Consider the following 22,894-nt stretch of genomic DNA (forward strand, 5'->3'; position numbering starts at 1 on the left):
TTTTTGAAAGTATCTTCTGATCACCAGGGCTGCATTTATTTTATCAGTAAAATAGTAATATTCTGAAATATTATTACAATTTAATATAACTTTTATATTTTGTGAAAAGCTAAATTATCAGCCATTACTCCAGTCTTCAATGTCATATGATCTTCAGAAAATCATTTTTATATGTTAATTTGGTGCTCAGGAAACATTCCTTTCTAGGATTCTTTGATAATTAGAAAGTTCAAAAGAACAGAATTTTTGTAACATTATACTGTAAATGTGTTTACTATACTGACCTCAAACATTTGAATGATAATGTATTTCTTAACCTCTTAAATATAGTTTCTGAAGCAATATTAATTTTGTTGTCCTTATTAACAGGCTACAGCATCCACACTGCATAAGCAACATAGTGTTGTGGTGCTGGAAAAAATATATTTTGGAGTAGCTGAAAGTCTGAAAAAGCTGTGATGTGTTAGAGTTATCTCGTCATAACTTAAACTAACAGCTCCTGCTCTACTTCCTGCTGATCCAGTACGGCTGCCGCTAACACTGGACAGATGTGCAGCCATTATGGTTCATGTTTTCCTCCGTGACAGCTCATGACTAATCTGTCCCAGCGGGCTCTGCTCTGCACCGTGTTACATACAAAACGCTAGCTAATGTATGCGCTATTGTTCGGCACAAATTGCCAGTTTCACTGCTTCCTGTTCAGACACACCGTAGCATTCATGGTAGTATTTTGGTTAGCTAAGGCATTGTTCCCCAAAGTTTAGCTTCCATCTTTGAAGTTAAAGGCAGTTTGTATGTAGTTTTAACCTCATGCAGATAATTTGCCTGAGTGGTTTTATTTAGTGGGTCACTGCAGCAGTGGATGTACTTCGTCCTCTGGAGTCAGATTCATTCTCTCTCTCTCCCTCTCTCTCTCTCTCTGATCAATTCAGCAGGCTTTAAGGTGACCTTTGTGGAGGAATGTTGGTGTGTTTGGCCCTCTGCATTTGTTCAGTCATCAAAAAGGTGGTTCAATACAGCAGACATTTGCTCAATAGACCTTCTTTACATTGCACAGACTGTATTTCACAGGGCAATCTGAGACCCTGTGGCTTTCTTTATGAAATATCTTTATGGATTTCTTCCTTGTCAGATTGGAGTCTAAAAATTCAGCCCTGATTATTGTTGCACAAAGGAAGACATTGGTTTTCTCAGAGCTGTATTTGTGGTTAGTACATATTCTTGGACAAATGGACCTGTGGTTCTCATGCGGGCAATGGAGGTTTGAATCTGGCTTGCAGTATTAGTTTCAATATTAGTTTCCTATTCTTTCTCCACACATCATTTACAAAAATGGCAAAAAAGTGTTGATTTGACGGTTAGTGCATTGTGCTCCATGACACTGAGCTTTGGTTCTCATGTGGGCAGCAATTTGGCTTGTACATGAGGCTTTAGAGTTATTTGAATTAAAAATGAAATCATGATGTTCATTTAAACGCGAGCAGTGCATGATTTATTGTTTTCAGTGTCTCAAATCAGCCAGTTTGCAGCAAAATGCTTCTCCATGCAAATTCCATCTCTGCTGTGAGTTTGGGTCATTTAAAAACATGGATTTGGGAACGCAACATGCACCAACCATCTTCTCAAGCTTGTAATAAACACATATAAACCAGCTGTTGTCAATAACTACAACAAAAAGCTTTAGGGACTCCCTGTGTTTTTGCCAAAATAAAAGCATTAAATAATTAAATAAATAAATAAACATACTAAAAAAACACTATTGTCATCTTTGTATTTGTTTACATAATAGTAATTTTTTTATTTTGTAATGAAATATTTAAATAGTAGTAGTTCTTATTGTTTATTATTTTTATTTAATAGTAATTTATTGTTAATTTTATTTGATGGTAATAATAATATAAAATAATGCAAATTTTATAGTCATATTGATAAAAACAATGTTGTGATGTAAATCTGTCTTTAATCTTATGGTTTTTTATGTCTTACTGAGGTAAGACGTTTGGAGTGGTCAAGGATGAATGACCACAACTATGGTTATTGATTTTTGAGAAGAAGTCTCTTCAGTCACCACACATACAGTGATGAAGACAAACTTGACTTGAGTGTGAACATGGTTGGTGATCAGTCTCTATATTAAAAAACAAAACAAAAACAGTACTACTACCTCAAGTAGTACTTGAAGACTACAACCTTGAATTCTGACAAGATGCCTCATTCATGGATTTTGATTCTAAATTCAGATTTGATCCTAAATTCCATTGGATTTAATCCTTCATCAAAAGTGAGAAACAAATCTGCATTTATAAAGGTAGAAATTGATGTGAAAGTGTTGCATATGCTAACCGAAGAGCATGTGTACAAACTGTTTAGAAATAAATCTGAATGAATGATTTCCTGAAAATAGTCATATTACAGTATATGCCTACAACATACATGCTTTCTGAGAGCATGCTTGAATTTTCTTGCCCATTGAAGATGAGTGCTGTAGGCCTACTTCTAAAATATAAAGAGAAATCTGTGTGCTCTGACACATTGAGCTGTGGTGCTTGTGTTCGAATCCTATTGTCCGCTGTTGTCTGAATAAATGTGGCAAAAAGACCACGAATAAAATGAAAACATATGTTCCATCAAAATGACTTTACATGGATCTCAGTGCTTTTATCCAAAAATGACATTTTCCAGCACCACATCCAACAAATGGCATGGTTTTAGATCTCCTTCTCTCATTTTCAATCCTGATTTGCTTACATATACGTGAATAAAGGCTCGCCGAGTTCAGTAATTGCACTCTTACAAACCACAATATAATGATTTGTATGTTAATTTCTTAATCGCCGGTTCTCAGTGGATTGTGGACTGAAACGCAGACAAGGGACAGATGATAAAAGATGGCAGGGAGCTGTCTAAACACACCAGTCCCTGTCAGCGCAGATGGAGGCTGAATGGCAGACTGAAAGAGGACAGGGATTTTCTTGGCATTAAAATCTTTCTTTTCTTGGCAGAGCGCTCACTTTGCTGGTTGTGAAGGTCCAGGGGCGGAAAATTGGCTTCTCAGACTCACAGATGGTCTAAGGCTCGGTCTACACATCCACACGCTCACACACACACATGCAAACTTTCAGTTTTTGTTACACCGTTGAAGTTCTCTCCTCCTTTTTCTCTCCTCTCGTTTGCTAGTAAATGTTTGTCAGCTAATTTTGTCATCGAGTGGGTATTACACAAGTGTGTCTGTCAAAATTACGCTTGTACTCCCCAAAGCTGCGCTAGCCCAGGGCCCTGCAAAGGCTTAATGCGGCACTGACTCTGGGACCCGCTTTCAAAACATAGAGGTTTCGGGCTCCCAGAACGCCGGATCCGTCTGGACAAAACTTCGATACGATATAAAATTTTCGATATGCCCGCCCCTCAAAGGGAAAACCGTAAATCAAATCAGAATATTAGAATGCGACACTGAAGACTGGAGTAATGTAAGATACCGTTTAGATTTTTTAAAATCTTTTAAAAATGTATTCACATAGGAAACGGTTATTTTAAAATAATATTTCACAGTATTACTGTTTTTACTATAATAAAAAATTCTTCATTCTTGTAACCAAATAGAGATTTTATTTAAAAACCTTTTAAAAATTGTAATTATTTAAAATTTTTACAGAGTGTATATACAGTATGTAATCCCATTATCATAGTATTAAATATATACAATGCAAAAGAATGAAATTAAATAATCTGCAGCCATACAGATAAAGAAAGAAATTACAAATGATCGAGATGAATAGAACAAGTAAGCTGGAGACAGGGGCAGAGAAATTTAATTGCAAAGTCAGCGCTTACCTGACTGTCTCTCCCTCTTTGTCTCTCTTCTCTCTCACACACATCAGTCATGCTCAACATTATAGTGATGCATCAGTGTGTATGCAGGTCAGACCCCAGGTGTAAATGTTCTCATTCTAGCTCCTGTGTATGTGCATGTGTTTACCTCGTGGCCGGTAGAAGAGGGGAAAACTGAATGATCTGTTTATTTACAGCATGAGGCTGCAGCACTATTTATGATCCTTAAACGATAAGCTTTCAGGAGACTCGTAAAAGAGTGTGTGAGTGGGGCTTGACTCTAGTAAGGCAAGACTGGGGACAGGAATATTTATTTATTTATGTTTAGAGGGAGAGGGGCATTGTAGGAATTCTGTAATTCAGGGTGTGCTTTATGATCTCTTGAAGACGCTCCAGGTCTTCAGGGTCTAGAGGTTTCTAGCTTGTGTATCAATTTTATTTTAAGACCTGTCTGTTTATCCCTTCTTCGATGGAAAGCAAACAGTGTCGAGATCTCCTGATCTCCAGCACTTATCTCCAGGGTCTTTAGCTCTGCTGCTGTGTGTACGGTTTATCAATTCCATAAAATTTTAGCTGTGAAATATTATGAGTCTCATCAAGGACGAATCTGTCTCCTAGGAAACATGTGTGCCTTGCAAACACACACACACTTGTACACTCAACCACACTGTTCACACCTTACATAAACATAGTACTGTTGCAGGGCTGATCGTATTAGATGGTTATACCGTTTTACATACTGCATTACTATATCACGGTATTTCTCCAAGATAGAATATACTATAAATGACAAGAATATCATTTGATACAAATACCATAACATTATGGCTTTCTAGACATATCATGTCCACATATCATGATGTTACTATGGAAACTTGTCTGCATTACCATTTTTCACGTACCATGGTATTTACTTTGAGGTATAATACTGTGAATACTAAGAATAGCATCAAGTTACCATGGTACATGTCTAAGAAAATCCAAGATATTACTGTACACTACCATATAAATTTTAAGGGCACAAAGATGCATTAAATTGATCAAAAGTGACAGTAAAGACATTTATAATGTTACAAAATAAACTTTATATTCATCAAATAATACTGGAAAAAGTATGACTGTGTCCACGAAAATAGCACAGCTGTTTTCAACATTGATAATAGATTTTTCTTGAGCATCAAATTAGCATATTAGAATTATTTCTGAAGTATCAAGTAACACAAAAGACTGAAGTAATGACTTCTGAAAATTCATAAATTACACTTTAAATTACACAGGAATAAATTACACTTTAAAATATGTTATAATATATAACAAAAATATTATAGGCTAATATATAGAAAACTGTTATTTTACATTGTAATAATAATGCACAATATTGAAGTTTGTACTGTATATGTTTTTTTTTTTTGTTTTTTTTTTGTAAGAGACTTTAAAAAAAAACAACAACAATAAACATAAATCTTCCAGGTCCCAAACTTTTGAATGGTAGTTGGATGTAGTAATGAATATAGCAGTCGTCATTTACTCCCTATATGCGAGCCGCTGAAGACGCAGAGGATTAACGTTACTTTTGCTTTGAAGTGAATGCGCCGATCTCCAATCTACCTAAATGCGTCTATGTTCGTGCAAAAACAAAACCCAGAACCTCTTGACAGATCAAGTGTTTGTCTTGGGGAACACTGAACCTAAGGGACAATTCAGTGGAGAATACACACATGGGGCCGCAAGAGGAGCCACTACATGTTCAGCACTAAGCCAATACCAGAGTTCAGTTCGATGGAACTTGCCTTGTAATGAGTTCTAATAGCAATTTCCTCCACCGAACTTTGCTTAGTCACGTGCTTAAGTGATGGAAAGGTAGTTCAGAGTTTATGAGAAGGAACCTGAGCTGGCCTTAATGAGCGCATATACCGTCCGCAATGGGGGAAGGCGTTGTGAGCAAGCTCTACACCAGTCATGCCAGTCTCCTGAGTTGAAGAACTGGTGTTCCAGACTCTAGAAGAGACTGGTTCCATCTGCAGATTATAAAATCTGGCAAATGTATCAGGTGTATCCCAACCTGCAGCTCTACAGATATCTGAGTGAGCCCTCACTCCCAGTGGGCAAGGTAGACCTCTGGCCTGAGAGGCCGTCCGGAACGCATCCAGTGGAAATCCTCTGTTTGGAGACAGCATTCCCTTTCTGCTTTCCCCCAAGCAGATAAAGATCTGTTCAGAACATCTGAAACTCTGAGTGCATTCTAGGTATGTGCGCAGGGCTCACACTGGGTACAACAGTGTCAGGTCAGGGTCCCCTTCCTGGGAGGGGATAGCTTGCAAGTTCACCACCTAATCCCTGAAAGGGTTGGTGGGAACCTTGGGCACATATCCAGGCCGGGATCTCAGGACAACGTGAGAGTCTGTCGGCCCGAACTCCAGGCATGATTCATTGATGGAGAAGGCTTGGAGATTACCCACCCTCTTGACAGAAGTGAGCGCAGTCAGGAGGGCCGTCTTTATATCAAGGGCGCTGAATTCAACTGACTGAAGGGGCCCAAATGGATCTCTGTAAGGCCTGTAAGACCACATTGAGATTCCAAGAGGAGATGAGGTGTGGCCTTGGATGGTTCAAACTCTGGGCGCCTCTGAGGAATCTGATGACCAGATTGTGCTTCCCCACCGATCTGCCTTTCCCGGTGTCGTGGTTTGCAGCAATCGTGGCCACATACATGTTAGGTAGACAGGTGCCTTTCCAGGCCTCCTTGGAGGAAGGAGAACACCGATCCGATGCTACATCTCAGAGGGTCCAAGGTTCCCCTGGGAAGAACACCAGATCACGTAAAGCACCATTTCAGGTCAAACAGCCACCTCGTAGATGGGGGTTCTGACCTGCATAATGGTATTTACCACTGCAGGTGAACGGTCTCTGAATTCCTCCTGGTCGCGTCCAGGGACCAACTTAGAGGTTCCAGATATCTGGGCGCGGATGCCAGATAGTGCCCTTCCCCTGGGAGAGTAAGTCCTTTCTCAGATGAATTCGCAAGTCCTGCTGAGCCAACAATGGGCCACAAACACGAGTTGTTCCCTGTCCTCCCTAACTTTGCACAGCATCTGTGCAATGAGGCTACTGGGGAAAAATGCATACTTGCATAACCCCTGGTCCTGCTGTGAGCCAGTGTCTCCGTGCAGAGGGAACCTCGTTCAGGGAGAACCACAACTGTCAATGAGTAGATTCCAGCGAGGCAACAGGTCCGCCTGTGCCTGACCGAACCGACTCTAAATCAGCGGAACCATCTGGGGGTGAAGCTTCCACTCACCTTGGAGCGGGACCTGTCGCGAAAGGAGATCCGCTACACAATTGATGTCACCCAGGGTGTGAGTGGCATGCAGAGCACTGAGTCTGTGCTGGCTCCAAAGTAAGAGATGGCGGGTGAGTTGTGACATGCAACGGGAGCAAACACCTCCCTAATGATTAATGTACGCAACCGTCACTGTGTTGTCCGTCCGGACCAACAAGTGCTTGCCTTGAATCAATGGTTGAAACCTCCTCAAGGCCATAGCACCATCAACAACTCTAGGCAACTGATATGTCAATACAGCTGAGGGCCCGCCCAGACCCTGGAGGCTGCATGCCTTGTACACGGTGCTTCAGCCTGACTTGGAAGCATCTGTTGTTCGGTCTCATATGTATCATTCCCAGCAGCGTGACCGCGGCTGAGGATGTCATATGCCCCAGGAGCCTCTGTGTTTAAGAGGGACCACTGTTTTGTGCCTGAGAGCCCTCAAGCATTTCAGCACTGACTGAGTACAATTCTCCGAGGGGTGTGCAGTCATACTGACCAAGTCCAGTTTTATACCAAGAAAAGAGATACTCTGCACAGGGGAGAGTTTCCTTTTTCCCAGTTGACCTGAAGTCCCAATCGAGAAGGTGATCGAGGACCATGTCCCTGTGATTGCAAACCAATTCTCGCAAATGATCCAGGATAAGCCAGTCGTCAAGGTAATTGAGAATGTGAATGCCCTCTTCCCTGAGAGGGGCAAGGCCTGCCTCTGCGATCACCGTGAGATGTGAGGAGACAGGGACAGCCTGAAGGGAGGAAGCTTGTACTGATATGCCCGCCCCTCAAAGGGAAAACCGTAGAACCGTAGGATCTAGACATGACAGTAAGTTTCCTTCAGGTCTATTGCCACAAACCAGTCCTGGTTTTCCCATCATCTTCTGATGGCTCAAGCCCATTTTCCGATGCTGCAAGAGACAGTTCATCCTCTTTGCGAGCGCCAAATGAGAGATTAAACTTGCTCTGAGAAAAGCACTCAAACTCATTCAGCAGCTCAAGACACGAAGCGTGAGAGCAACGAGCGGTCAACGGGGAATCCCCCAACAGAACTACTCTCGCTTCCATAAGCTCTCCACCGATGCACATCATTGTAGCTTCATACATGGAAGTAGAAGGACTAGAGCAGGAAGCAGTCGGGGTGACTCGCTGTCTTTTAGAAAAGAATGTGAGCCACGAGCCGTGAGTTCAGCGTGCTTATGGCCATGTCCTCACAAAACAGGACATGAATCATCTACAAACGCTGTTTCAGCGTGAGTGCACCACTCTTGCCGGCCATTAGGAGAGATGTGAATCTCGCAATCAGTAAGGCACGGACGGAAAGGAATGTTTGCTAACACACAGTTCTGGCCATGAATCTCTTTAGAGAAATTGCTCTTTTAGGAGGAAATTTGCTCTTAAAGATCACGGTTGAAGCACCCAGGGGTGCTCTCACAACACTTAGCTGTGTATACACTGTATTGACATGATCATAGTTTTATCATGGTATATGTCCAAAACAAAAAACAAGGTATTACCAGGGCACTTATGAAGAAACCATGGTAATTTAATTTAACTTTTTTTCAGTGGAATATAAGGCTTAATATTTGGACTGTCGCACACATATACACACTTTCTTTAAATGTCCATCCTGGGCTTGAGTTTCAACAGGATTTTCAGGCTCTTCAGTATATAAAGAAAAAGAGGGATTGTTTCTGGAGGTGGTCTGCCAGCCAGATTTGTTCAGTCTCTCAACCACAGACCTGCAATGGTTTACTTCACGAGGAAATTCTTCTGTTTTAAATCCATTCCTCCGTCCATCTACTCTGACATCTAAACCCTGCTGGCTCGGCCCGCATCACCTCTATCTGCATTCAATTCCCACACTGCTTCAGCTTAAGGGAGACCAATATGAGCATCAGTAAAAGGAAGGCTGAGCAGAATATTAAAATTTCATTGCTATGTGCAAAATGGCCCTGGTTATATTTTGGCTGATGACTTTGGAGTGAATGGATGGTGTGTGTGTGTGTGTGTGTGTGTGTATGTCCAGATCTGTCCTATAATTTCATCCAGTGGCAGCAGAGGAAATGTGAATGCACCAGAGCAGGAAGAATGCTACTTGGAAATGAACACACTCTGAATAATATGTTTGCATGTGTATGTGCACACATTATCATCATACTGTGTGTGTAATGTTATATGACTAAATAGCCATAGTTTCAAGGAAATGTGGGTCAGATGTGTGTAGTTTTTTCTCTTAAGGAATTAAACATATTTCCTTCCACGACTGTTGCTGAAATTAATCAAAGCAATGAGACATCTAGCCTCTCAGCCCACTTCAGCCTTTGGGTTTCAGGCATGATATTACATGGTATGTGAATGTAGTAGGTGTTGTTTGTGTGTGTGTTTCAGTGATGGATGTAGCCGAACTGAAGTGTGGAATCTGGATCATAGCATAACCTTATGAGAGAGCTGACATTACAGTGGTTTGAGTGTGTGTGTGTGTGATGAAAAACATAAAATGAGGACTCTGCTGCATAACCCAGCCTGGTTGTCTGTTCTTCACACACAAGTTTGTAGTGTTCCTGTTTAACCCTCTATTGGACAAATTATGAAAGCAGTGTTCAAAATTTAAGTGGTCGATTCGGTTTTTATTACATAGGATGGACACATGATTATTTTTTGGTTGGTTTTCTAGTGCAGTTTTTTTTTAAAACCACAGCAGAAAACAATTAGATTTACATTTGCACCATTTGCACATAATTTATAATGCTAACAGATTTTTATAGTGAGAAAGTTGTTTACAGCAGTGGTTATCAAACAGGGACTCGGCAAACTTTGTCATAAAAGTATTAAAATCAGTATATTATTAATCTTCTAAAATATTCTAATCTAAAATAAAACGCTTCAAAAATTAGATTCAAAATGAAAACTTATTTATTTTTATATTTTATTGAAGAAACTACAATTTCTACAATTTCGAATAATATTCTGTTAAAACAAAGCGTGTCAAGGATTATGTATACCTTAGGAATAATTCACACAAATATCTGTATGACTTACTTTCTTTTGTGGAACACAAAATCATATATTCTGATGAATTTTCACAGTGCACTTACTTTGAAAACATACATATCTCACTTGTGGATGTTGCATGTGTGCAGGTTTGTAGTACAGTAATCCTTCTTTTTACACCACAAGAAATGCTGAGTCATGAGATAGTTTAATTAGTCTGTCCAGCTTCTCCTCCATGTGCCAGTTTGTATGATATATTTGCTGGAGAGTTCTGATAAGGGGTGGGAAGAAAGAGAGGGAGAGAAAGACAGAAGGATTGGAGTAACCTTGAGAAAATAAGTAGGGGCCATAAAGAATAAATTGCTTAATCATCCTTCCCATCATTCAGTGATGTTTTGTGTAGTCACACTAGCCATAAAGCTTTGTGACAGCAGTGTGTCTGAGAGTGTGTGTGGGTGTATTTATGATCACACATATAGAGGTTAACACTCCTGTCAGACGTGATTTCTCCAGACCTGAATCAGTGTGAAATAAAGCTTTGACCATCACAGGGTCACCACTGACTCTCTCTCAGAAGCTAGTATGACTACTGACCTGAGACCAGTGTTTTCACTCACTGCAGTCTCCGTTTCAGCTGACAGAAATGCAGCATTGCTGTCGGGGAACAAAGCACTCGGGAACTGCATTAAATTCCTCCTTGTGTTAATCTCCTCCCACATACACAACTGCCACAAATACATTCCTTTAAAGTGACAGTTCACCCATAAATTAAAATTCTGTCATAATTTTTTTACTCTCATGTTGGTGTAAATCCCTTTATTTAACTGTCTTTGGTGGAACACAGAACACAGAACACAGGGTGCACAAATGTGTTGTTTTTAAATTCTAAAGCCATGTGCCTTGGATTTATGAGTTGTTTTGATCGTACAAAAGAAGATGTTTTGAAGAATGTCAATTAAAAAAAGCACAATAAAAATAGTTCATATGACTGGTGCAATATTCAAAGCCTTCTGAAGCCATTTTGCAAAGAAAATTATTTTGTTAGCACATACTAATACATTGTCTCTCATATTGTGTGTGAATGATTTGGGATTCTGATAAAACAGAAGTAGTGACAAATCTTTTCTTCTGTATTGACACTTCTGAAATGCATTATCAATAATACAATAGTTTCAGTGTGTTGATGTTACTGTAAGTCCCGACCCTTAGCAAACGCGATTGCGCCTTCTTTAGAAAGTTAACTAGTCGCAAGTTTGCGGTAAAATGTAGGCTAGCATAGTTGGGTTGTCGAGGTCAAAACACTATATGTAGCAGCTGTGAATCAAATAAACGTATTATAAATTATGTCGTTTCTTTACTCTTACACCGAATGTTTGCTGCTTCAACCCCCCCCCCCCCCCCCCCCACCCCCCGGACAAACATCTAAAGTTATACACACTGACGTGAAGGGCCTGGGCGGTGGCTTTGGTGGCGTGCAGGGCCAGGTCCGTCCGAGACCGGCCTCTTCGTTGGCGAACATCTTGGCCTGGAAGACCTGGAGCACAGCCATGGAGTGCAGCGCTGAAGCTGCTTGACCAGCCGCCAAGTAGGCGCGTCCAGCAAGTGCAGACGTGGCTCTGCACGGCTTGGATGGATGGTTCGCCCTCGCCTTCCATCTGATAGCTGTGGGCGTGCAGAGATGCGCTGCCACGGACTCATCCAGAGGGGGCAGGTGCTCGTATCCCTTCTCTTCAGCGCCATCAAAGGAGGTGAGGGCGGAGGAAGCAGAAGGTAGGATGCGAGACTGGTAGTGGGTGTGTCATGATTTAGTGAGCTCATTGTGCACTTTGGGAAGGGGGGGCGAGCGTTGGCAGGGGGCTTGTTGGCACCCCGGAAGAAACCACTCATCCAGCCTGCTGCGAGATGGCTCCTAGCAGAGACAGCCTCGCTGACAGCCTTCATCATCACACAGATGAGCTCCTCGTCCGTTTTGGGTCTGGCGCTGTGTGAAGAGGATGGTGGCAAGAGGGCGGGGTCAGTCACCGAGCCCGATAACTCCTTCACGTCCGAAGCCGCCAGAGAAAGGCTGTCATTCATGGTGTCGTCACTCCACACCGAACGAGATCATGTTGCTCGCAGCCACAGAGGGACACTGATCAGGTTGAGTGAAAAGGACTGGCCGAGGTACCATTACCAGTTAAGGTAATGGTAGCAGTTTTAAGGGCTTAAATATTAATTTCCTCTGGTACCTTTCTTTTTTTAAATAGGTGAGGACCTCATTATAGATTTTTAATGAGTAATGAACAGTGTGTCCATTTATATACAGATTTACAATTAAACAGTGTTTACCCCAGTAGTTATATATCAAGCTCTTCTGCTGTTTATTCTTGATCTGTAGCATGACAGCTTGACTGCATCTGGATATGTGTAGTTCCCATATATAGTAGCTGAAAAACAGTGAAAGAAAACACAACAAATATTACTTTGCAGTATTAATAAAGCACGCGGTCACTGAGCTGACGTGAGCTCGCTTGTCTCCGGCCGCTCGAATCCTCTGCCCCGCTGTTTCTTCCTCGCAGGTCCCTGGGAGGAATTGAACGAGAGGGCGTGAGGGGCGGAGTTGCTTTCTGAAAGAAAGCTAACTGCGAGCGCAGAGAGGCCAGACTGAAACTCTTGCAATGAGAGCAGTCAGCCTGAGCGCAGCGTGGGATTTACCCAAGCATGACACGCATTCAGCTTAACCTTCATCAGCGTGCAGGGGAGTCCTGCACGTCTTACAATGACGGCGTGGCATTTGAAACAACGCCGCGATAGAATTTGCTCTTTTGTGAGGCTCTTTTAGATAATCGCCGGATGGCGGCAGGGGATAGACCTGTGCACTGCGAGAGGTCCAATCCGGCTGCTGAGGCGTTTCAACAGCGAATCTCGGCATCAGCGAGGAAGAATCTTCGTCGCTGAAGAGAAGAATTCTGACATGCGGCGGCGAAGCGGGCGCTTATATAGCCAGAGGCTCCGCCCTTTTTGGTGGGGTGCATAACCATAGGCTCGCTCATCGCCGCTGCCGAGCCATTGGTTCGATTTTATAGCACTGCACGAACCAATGGACGTGCAGTTTCACTGCGTGATTGAAAAGGCTTCAGTTGAAGAGGAAAAAAGAGTTTTTCCCATACAAGCGACAGGGAACTAAATTTACTCAGTTGCTCACACAAAAATTATCACATGGACCTGAAAATTTGGTAAAATAATTTTATGGTGCTACTTGTCAGGCCATGTTTTAATTGTATACAAAAGAGCAATGTGAACATTTTCCAAAACATCTAATGTGTTTCATCTAACATTTTCTCCTAAAGAAGAATTCCAAACAAAATTAGAACAACATGAGAATGAGTAAATAATGACAGATGATGAATGATTTTTTTATTTAGGGGAACTATTCCTATACCCTGCAGATTTTACAGGCAGAGTACTTATTTCAGGCAAAAGCTATATTTGGGAAGCATTATGGGTATGATGCTCTAAAATCTGCCTCCTTTGCATTATGTGGTTTGCATTTGGTTGCCCTGATGAAAATGATTCAGCTCAGAAGCAGTGATTTTCTGGGACATAATGATAAAATGAAAGAATGCTGGTCTGCGCTACACTAGTTTACTCATGTTGTGCTGCTTGTCAGTGGCACCCGGGGCACGTGGGTCTGGCTGTGTTTATTTTATGTGCCCTTAGAGCCAACATCTGTGAATAATGTTACAAAGGCAGGCAGAAATTCCAGCTCTCTGTTGTGGTTTGCATGGCCTGAATTGAGACCAGACTCCCTACTGATCCTACAGTGAACGATTTACCCTTTCTGTCTCACATGCTGCAGATTGCCATGGATGGTTGGCATCACATTCACTCTTGCACAGAACATAAATTAAAGACAGGATTGTGGCCACGGGAATGCTTAAGCTATAGAACCAAAACTCATCCCTTCCGCTCACTGTTTAATTTATTTTCTATTTCTTCTCAGTTTTTTTATGGACCGCATAGTCATTTATGGACTTCATGTGGCAGATGGACATCTACTTTTGCATTGTTTTCTGCTAAAATGAAACACAAATCTATTGACTTTAAACCTCTTTCAGACTTTATAGCTCAGTTTCTCTCAATCACATTAATTTTTCCTGCCATTAATTTCTCTACCTTATCTTTTGCATTAATTGTCCATTGTATTTCTTGTGCTTGTGTACTGTTGTGGCAATGACAAATGTGTGTGTAAGAGATATTATGTGTACTGGTTTGTATTTCTATTGATTAAGTAGGTTCTAAGTAGAAAAGGTCAAGAAATCAACAGGCACTAAATGTGAGAGGGGTGTGTGTGCTCAAAATAGCAAGTTGGTGTATTTGTCATGGTACTAATTTTTAAAGTGCAGTGAAATAAAGGTTACCTTGAGATTCTGGGGGTGATGCTGGTGGAGCAGTTTTGCTGTAAGCTTTGCTGATGTGCAATGCTGCAGTGCTTTATAGGTTTACATTAAAAAGACTGTGTGGGTGTATGATGGCATGGTAGCAGTTAAGGGCTTAAATATTAATTTCCTCTGGTACCTTTCTTTTTTTAAATAGGTGAGGACCTCATTATAGATTTTTAATGAGTAATGAATAGTGTGTCCATTTATATACAGATTTACAATTAAACAGTGTTTACCCCGGTAGTTATATATCAAGCTTTTCTGCTGTTTATTCTTGATCTGTAGCATGACAGCTTGACTGCATCTGGATATGTGTAGTTCCCATATATAGTAGCTGAAAAACAGTGAAAGAAAACACAACAAATATTACTTTGCAGTATTAATAAAACAGAGGCATAAATGGCCTACTACTTCTGGCGAGATTCTGAAGTACACATTCAATGGACACTTTACTTTCCCATGAGGCCACTGGAGATGATTTGTAAATAGCTGTGAAGCAACTGATGATGGTAGGTCACATGACAACATGACAAATGTAGTGGATTCATACTACACTATAGAGAACTTGTTTTTAACCGTAAACCAGTATTAAAAAGAAATGAGTAAGGCAGAGCATCGCTGGTCAGTTGATGTCAACATGGCTCCACTTATGAGGGGGTGATCTGCTTTTGGGAAACATAATGTAGAAAAGTTTCCCAAATTGTGGTTTTGTGAGTTGATTAAAAAGCTAAAAAAATAGGCTTTAAAAAAGTAAAAAGATAAATAAAATTTGAAAATAAATCGCTTACTAACAGATAGGATATATATATATATATATATATATATATATATATATATGTGTAATTTTCTGAAGACATCATCGTGTATAATGATCTTATTTTATCATGTCAATGAAATAGGCTTGTCTTGTCAATAAGGTTCATTGATTTGGCATTTGGCTGACAGATGTTAGCTTGAGAATTGTCTTTGTATTCATGTACTCAGGGTATTGAAAAATCTCATTAGAGGTTTTACCGCGCAGATTACGTGCTTGACTCTCTCTCTCTCTGTGTGTGTGTGTGAGAGAGAGAGAGGTGTGTATTTCCTTCTCCCCCTCCGTACTCGGTCTCACTCTACACGTCGTCTCCGTGGTCTTCGCCAGCAGTGCACGCGTGCTCCGTTACCAAGACAATCACGGATCATCGTTCCGTTCCCGCGTCTCCCCTTACCGGAGTCTCGGGAATGTCGAATCCCAGGAAAGACTTTGACGTGAAACAGATCTTGCGCATCCGCTGGCGATGGTTCGGCCACCCCACATCTCCTCCTTCTCCCGGTAACCAGCCTTCGGGAGACCTCTTCAGCAGCAGCAGCCGTGGAAGCAGTCGGGGGACCGGTGACTCCTTATCCGGAGGTGATCAGCCCTCCCTCGGCGGCTGCAGTAACTCCAACGCCGGTGCCAGTTCGAGTAACGGCAACTCTTCCTCCAACATAAACAACAATCGAAAGTTTGGAGATTCGGGTCCAAATAGCGGACACTCAGCAGCAGCGGCGGTTAGTGCCTCCGCGTGTCCTCGGTCCATGAGCCAGCAGGAGTGCCGGAGCTCCCCGCCGGCGCCTTGGGTCCCGGCTCACTCGCGCTCCAGCGAGAGCATGGAGCCGCTCCTGCAGCAGCAGCAGCAGCAGCAGAAGCAGCAGCAGCAGCAGTCCACGCGTATAAAAGACGCCCCTGCCCCTGGAGACGAGGAGAACAATAATAACGTGGAGTCTGACTCCAGCTCGTGCAGGTATGGGAAGCATCACTGGTGTGTTTCCAGTCGAGCACAGCAGGGCGCTTGTTCTGAGCTGGTACCACTTCACAACAGATGCATCGCCAGCTGTTTTCTATTAAGATTAAACTATGTTACCAAGAGCCCTTCCTTTTGTTTCCTCACACTCTCTCTGTGTGATAAATAGTGCATATGGTATAGTCAAATAATTAACTGAATGACAAAAACAAACATTGCTTTTTATTAGGAAAATGTTAAACTTTTAAACACTCCTAATAGATACCAGTGTGCGTGCATTTATTGCTTTCATTAATGTAATTCTCTGTTAGTACATTCATTTTAGTGTGTAAAATGTGGAATTTATTTATAATATATAATAGTGTATAGTGCAGTCTTGTATCAACTGTGCTGTTATATTTGATGTTGGAGAAATTGTCATGATGTTCAGTATACGTTGTACTAAAATATGAATTTAACAAAATAACTGGGCAGTTTGTATGAGTTTTTTTGAGAAGCTGATATGTTCTGCAGTGTGACAAAATTCTTTTAGAATTATTATACATGAAGATTTTATGATCTCATATTATTAATTCCAAAATTACATGCTTTGTACTTAAACAAATGTATTTGTCACATCGCAGGAAAATGTGATGAGCTAGTGATGGCTAAAATGATGATTTGAAATAGTGAAAAAGGAAATGGTGCCAGTTATGGGAAAAACTGCTCCACACCTCTTGATTATGAGGTTGAATTGACATGATCATATTTCATAGATTATTGCGTATATTTTATTGTTTGGCTGTTAATCTCTGATGAACCTCTCATTTTTAAAAAAAGATTGTCCTGATGTATCTTTTCCATGACAGCAAGTGGTGACCAAAGATGTCAAACCTCAAGAAGGACACAAAACTACTGTAAAAGTCTAACTCTGAAGCCAAACAAAAGTGAGGAACAATGCAAATTTAAGTTATAATCTTCTGCTAACCTTCTCACCTGTGAGGTGTCAACATCTGAGACCAGAGTCAGTGAACTGAACAGACTCAGTTCGATTCATGAGTGAATCATTCAAGACCCAAAAGCATAAGTATAGATCCTAGCAATAGGCTTACAGTGATTCTGGGAAATGCAGTGATTAGATCAACTGATTATCTCAAAAGATCAGCCTGAAACATCATTTGTTTACAAATCAGACATCCATACAAATATCATGATTGCTCCATGGAAAACTAGATGTCAAGATTTTAAAGGTCAGTTTCACACAGTATGGCTCTGGAAGACTTGGAATGTAATACATTACTTATTGGACTATCATTCATGATATCTGATAATGGTTTTGCCATTTTGAAGGTTGACATCTTGAATCAGTCATAATTTTCTTCATGAAAAAGACATTGTTGAGAATTTCTCCATTTGTATTCCACCGAAGAAAGAAAACAACATGAGAGTTCAGAAACAATGACAGAATTTTGGTATTTTTGGTAAACTGTGTGACAGAGAGATTTTAAACCGTGCTGCTTTTGTTGCATCATTACGACATGAAAAGCCATTATCTTACTTTTGATGCATTAGCTCACTTGCTGTACGCGTAGTAGAGCGATTATGATGTAACTTCCACTAAACACTTTTGCCTCAGTGAGGAAGTGATATGTACATAAACTTCACAGATCTTTAGTGTGATGAACAGCTTTGAGTCTTTTATGTGAGAATTTGACAGATGAAAACAGAAAACAGACTTGTGAGGTGTTGCAATGCTTTATGGGATTGCAGAATCTTACAGAACAAGCTTTATGTGATTGAAAATATGCTGTGTACTGTATGTGTAAGTGTGTCTGGCTTCCAGATCTGATACCCATTCTTGGGCTTGACGACTCATTTTGTGTCCATTTAGTAATGGCCTGTAAATATGTGCCAGCGGCAGTGTTTCTTGTTTGTTTGTGCTGTAGACTTCATACTCTGGTACTAGCCTATGTGAGTGGGTATGTTTACTAGGGTTTTTTATATGAGAGAGCGAAGGATGTGGGTCTGTCAGTGTGGCAAAGCTCTAAAAGGCACTTAGTCACACATCACCTTGGAGACGGTAGATTGAACCTATTGCCTCTGCTCCTTACAGATCATACCATGAAGAGACAACTGCACAAACACACGCATGCAAAAAACTGAATCTCAAAACCGTGAGAACTCTCTTCACACTCTTATACAGAAAAAAATTGCACTCAGTAAATGGATGCCAATTTCACAAGCAATTGCAAAGAAATGGCAAGTAACACTTTGATTTAAACATGCAAATAAAAAAAACTAATATTTTCTTGTAAATAATTACAGACACATGCACTACACACAGTGATTTTATTTTTTTGTCCTCCATAAGTACTTTAGTGAAAATGCCCCTCCTTATACTGTTCATAACATTCAGTAACCACATATGCATTTGCCTTTTCACTGCCATCTTTTTGTTATTTCAAACAAGGTTTGTTATAGTTGAAGCACAAATAGGTAGTGAATATTTGAGGATTCAAGTGTGACTCCATAAGCCTCCAGGCCCTGGGGCTGTTTATGACTTACAAGAAAGCGAGAGAGTGATGGAAGGAGAGAGATACAGGAAGATGAAGAGAACAGTCTAGCCGACTGAAAACTGCAGTTACGATGTTGAGATAATGGGGCAAAGCGTCTGATATCCGTTGAGCATTAAAACCAGGGCTCTCCCTCTCGCCTCTCTGCCTCCAGCTCACACTTCCATTTATGTCGGCACGCATACATGCGTGAGAGAATCCTTTATTTTGTGTCATTAAATTCTGCATTTTATGTCTGGATTATTTTTGTCCAGAGGGATGGGTTAGGTTAGGGCAGGAGAACACGTTCATGTAGAAAACGAATTTTTGCATATTTATCAAGTAAAAAATGTAAAAATTCATTACCTAATATTAGATTAGAAAAATATTTTTTGTAACCTCAAAGGGATATTTCACTCAAAAATAAAAAATTCTGACATTATTTATTAACAGCATTGTCGTTCTAATCCCAAAAGACTTTTATTCTTCTTCAGAACACAAATCAAGACATTTTTAATATTCTTTCGTCATTTTTGAACATCCATTAAAAGTCAATGCAACCAATTTTTCAAGTTTCAAGAAGTTCATAAAGACATCATAAAAGTAATCCACTTGAATCAAGCATTATCAGAAGATAAGTAGATTAAACTTAAGCTTTTATTAATTTGACATACACAAACCAATGAGGTTTGTTCTCACGTATCATGAAACAAACTTACATTTTCCACGTCACTATGATCAGATGCTTTCTTAACTGCTGTTTTCGCATTGCTGATATTTTGTGTGTATTTTGTTTTTAAGAGGAAAGTGCACACCACAAATTTATGTGTTCAGCTTGGGTGGAAATAATATAATATTGTTATTTAGCAAAGAATAAAAACATATTTTGCTCTAATTGGGCCTTAAGTTTAACTTGAATCTAAGTGTGCAATTACTATTGTTAAAATGACCTAAAAATAGGATCTGAGTAACACAAAAACTACCCAAACAATGGGTTGTGTTTGACCTAGGAGCTGGGTTTAAAAAAACTAAAACAAAACAATGCTTCACACTTGGGTGTGACTGGAACTTTCAGTACACTGATGAAAAATGTAATGATGGAAAACAATTACAATATGACACGGCAATCATTTATCAGATTTTTTTTTCTTGTTAGTTCTTATGAGAGAGTTCTTTCCATAAACCCAAAAGAGCTGTTGGGTTTATGGATAAAGGCATCTAAACAAGAGCACAATGCGATAGATTTAGGCTATTTTTATACCAGCTGTATCAGACAGGTTAAAACTTGTTTCTTGTATGTGTCATAATTGAGGTGCTTGTTGGGAATTGAATTGATATTTTGGACAGCTTGACTTTAATTGCACACATGACACCATTTCCCCTTTCCCTTCTCTTTCCTTTTTCTCTTTCTTTACGCTTTTTATTCTCCTTCTTTGGCGTTCTATGTCTCCTCATCTGCATGAAGTTGTCAATATGAATCTGTGGTTATGTATACCCATTTGTAGAATAAGACTCGGAGTCTTGTAAGATGCTGTTTGAAATGGGTTTACATAATTGATGTTCACCAGACTTTTCTAAAATGTAAAATCCCTCTTTTCCCCTCTGCATCTGATATATTCCCTCATTCACTTCTGATTTGGTCTACAGAGGCTTAAATCTGATCCAGATCTCCAAATGGTGTCCCAGCTCAAATCCATTCTTAAATGACAGCAGATATCAGTGAAGCTCATTATAGCCTGGAAACCACCTCTCTTCCCTTTAACCTCAACTGAAGTGATCAGACATGAATATGCATGTATTAACTTTTCATTTTGAAGGACTGAATGTCAGATCTTTTGACAGCATGAGGTTTAGAAAATAGAGCAGAATACTCATAAAATGAGAAAGAGATGGAGATGTAGAGACAGAGTCTTATGCTTAAAGGCACATGGAAACTAACAATGGCATTGAGACGGAAATACTGGAGTGATTAAGGAAAAGAGCCGGAGGGTGAGAAAGAAGGAATTCTGAAAAGTAGAAAATTGTGTGCAGTGTGCAGAAAGGAAAGAATGAAAGACAGAAACAGTGTTGGAGAAGCTGCTTTGAAACTTTCCTATATAAACCCTACTCAACTTGCAGTGAACTTGCGTTATTACATTTTAAGGAAGCTATGTTTCATACTAATCAAATGCAAAATACATTTATAAAGTTTTATAAATAACAAATTATACATTTTCTGAAGCTATGCTGTGTAAGGAAGAAAATTAGGATGACAGCATTATACTTTTCAGTTACATTTTAGTTAATTTTTGCCTTGGTTTGTTCAGATTCACTGAAACAAAATGCCTGTTTGTCTGTTTTTCAGTCAAATGAGGAATTGTTTTTTCTAGTTTTACGTTGTGTTTTCTTGCTAAATACAACCAATAAAATAATAAAACATGCAAAATCATGTTGTTTTAGTGAATTGGTTCATTCAGTCATTTCATATATAAACCAAGCAGTTTTAGCTCTTTGTGAATCCCTTGATTTACCCGTCCAAACAAAATGCTGTTTTTCTTTCACTAAATTCAGTATTATCATGTTTTCTTGCTAAATACAGCTAAACGCACCACAATTCTACAGCTCAGATGTTGTTTTACTGAATCCATTTATGTAAATCACAGTTAACATTTTTTCAAATTGCATGGTTAATATGAATCATCCACGCTAATCGATTCACTAATGAACCAATCCAATGCTATATGAGAGCGAGTATAGCAGTTAGAAGAGCATGTTTAATTATTGCCTTACAGTACTGCATGTGCAAACAATGTGATTTAAAGCAGCAGTGTAGAGCTTTAATATTTTACAATGGTACTGGATCTGTTGGCCTGGTACTAAAAAAATCATTGGATACTGTAGAATTTGGCTAGAGTAGCATCACTACTTTTAGTTACTGCTACTCCCCAACACTGACAGAAAGAACACAGAGAGAGGAGGACAGGAAATAAGGAGGTTATTCTATGAAAAGGAAACTGAGGGAGTACGAAAAAGAATGCAAATATGAATGGACGAGTGCCCACTGGGGATGCTCAGGAACTGGCAGGTGTTTATCTGGCTTTTTGAGATAACTTGCTGCCTCTCTCCTGTGTGTTTGCACTCATGCAGGGGTTTGTGTGATGTTTACTTTGCTAGGTCGTGTTTGGAGGATTGTGAATTTGCCTGTGTGTTTGCTGTGTTTGAGATAGGTGTGTGTGTGTGTCTGTTTTATGTTGCCTGTTCTCTCTGTTTTCATATGAGACTAAATAATTTTCGCATTGAGAAGAGCCAGAGGCTGAAAACCTGCTACCCATAACTTACTAAAGCGCTTAAAAGAGGGAATCTCTGCAGTTCGTCTCGGCATTTCACTCTTCCTACTGTATGCTCTCTTGCTTTCAAACTCCCTGTATTAAAGGAACAGTTAACCCAAAAATAAAAATTCAGTCATTTACGTTCCCTCATGTTATCCAAAATCCACATGGCTTTCCTTCTTCTGTGAAACTTGAACTGAGGGATTTTAAATAAGGCTCTTCACTGTTGTAGTACTTGAGCCCAGGTGAAAAACAAGTGTACTAACATGATGTACTTAAAGTGCTCTATTTTCGCACACTAATTTTGTACTTAATATAGTACAAATAATTATTTAGTTGCCTACTTCTTAAGATAAACTTAAGATCATCTAAGTGTACTCAACTGTGCTATTTTGGGACACCATGAATATGAACTAAAATGCACTTTTAACATACTATCTCTGCATTTAGAAATCTTGAGTGTACTTGTGTATGAAAGATGGGTTCAAGTGTGCTACAAGTGGTAACTAAATACATTTTTTAAATGCAGAGATAGTATATTAAAAGTGCATTTTAGTTAATTTTCACGGTGTCCCAAAATAGCACAGTTGAGTACACTTAGATGATCTTAAGTTTATCTTAAGAAGTACTAAAGTATCATTTATAGTTTATTAAGTACAAAATTAGTGCACAAAGTAGAGCACTTTAAGTACATCTTGGAAGTACACTTGTTTTTCACCTGGGAGATTGGTCT

General features: G+C 39.9%; 1 protein-coding gene across 1 annotated transcript in view; it reads left to right on the top strand.

Moving 5' to 3' along the window:
- The first annotated feature begins 15,674 nt into the window (after positions 1-15,674).
- LOC306872578 (kelch-like protein 5) overlaps positions 15,675-22,894 on the top strand; it is a 44,568-nt gene continuing 37,348 nt past the window's right edge. Inside the window, exon 1 of the mRNA XM_079421190.1 lies at positions 15,675-16,322. Within this exon, the coding sequence (XP_079277316.1) occupies positions 15,781-16,322 (542 nt within the window). The 5' untranslated portion in view covers positions 15,675-15,780. The remainder of the gene's footprint in view (positions 16,323-22,894) is intronic.

Source organism: Barbus barbus, assembly GCF_936440315.1.
Source record: "Barbus barbus genome assembly, chromosome: 7".
NCBI lineage: Eukaryota > Metazoa > Chordata > Actinopteri > Cypriniformes > Cyprinidae > Barbus > Barbus barbus.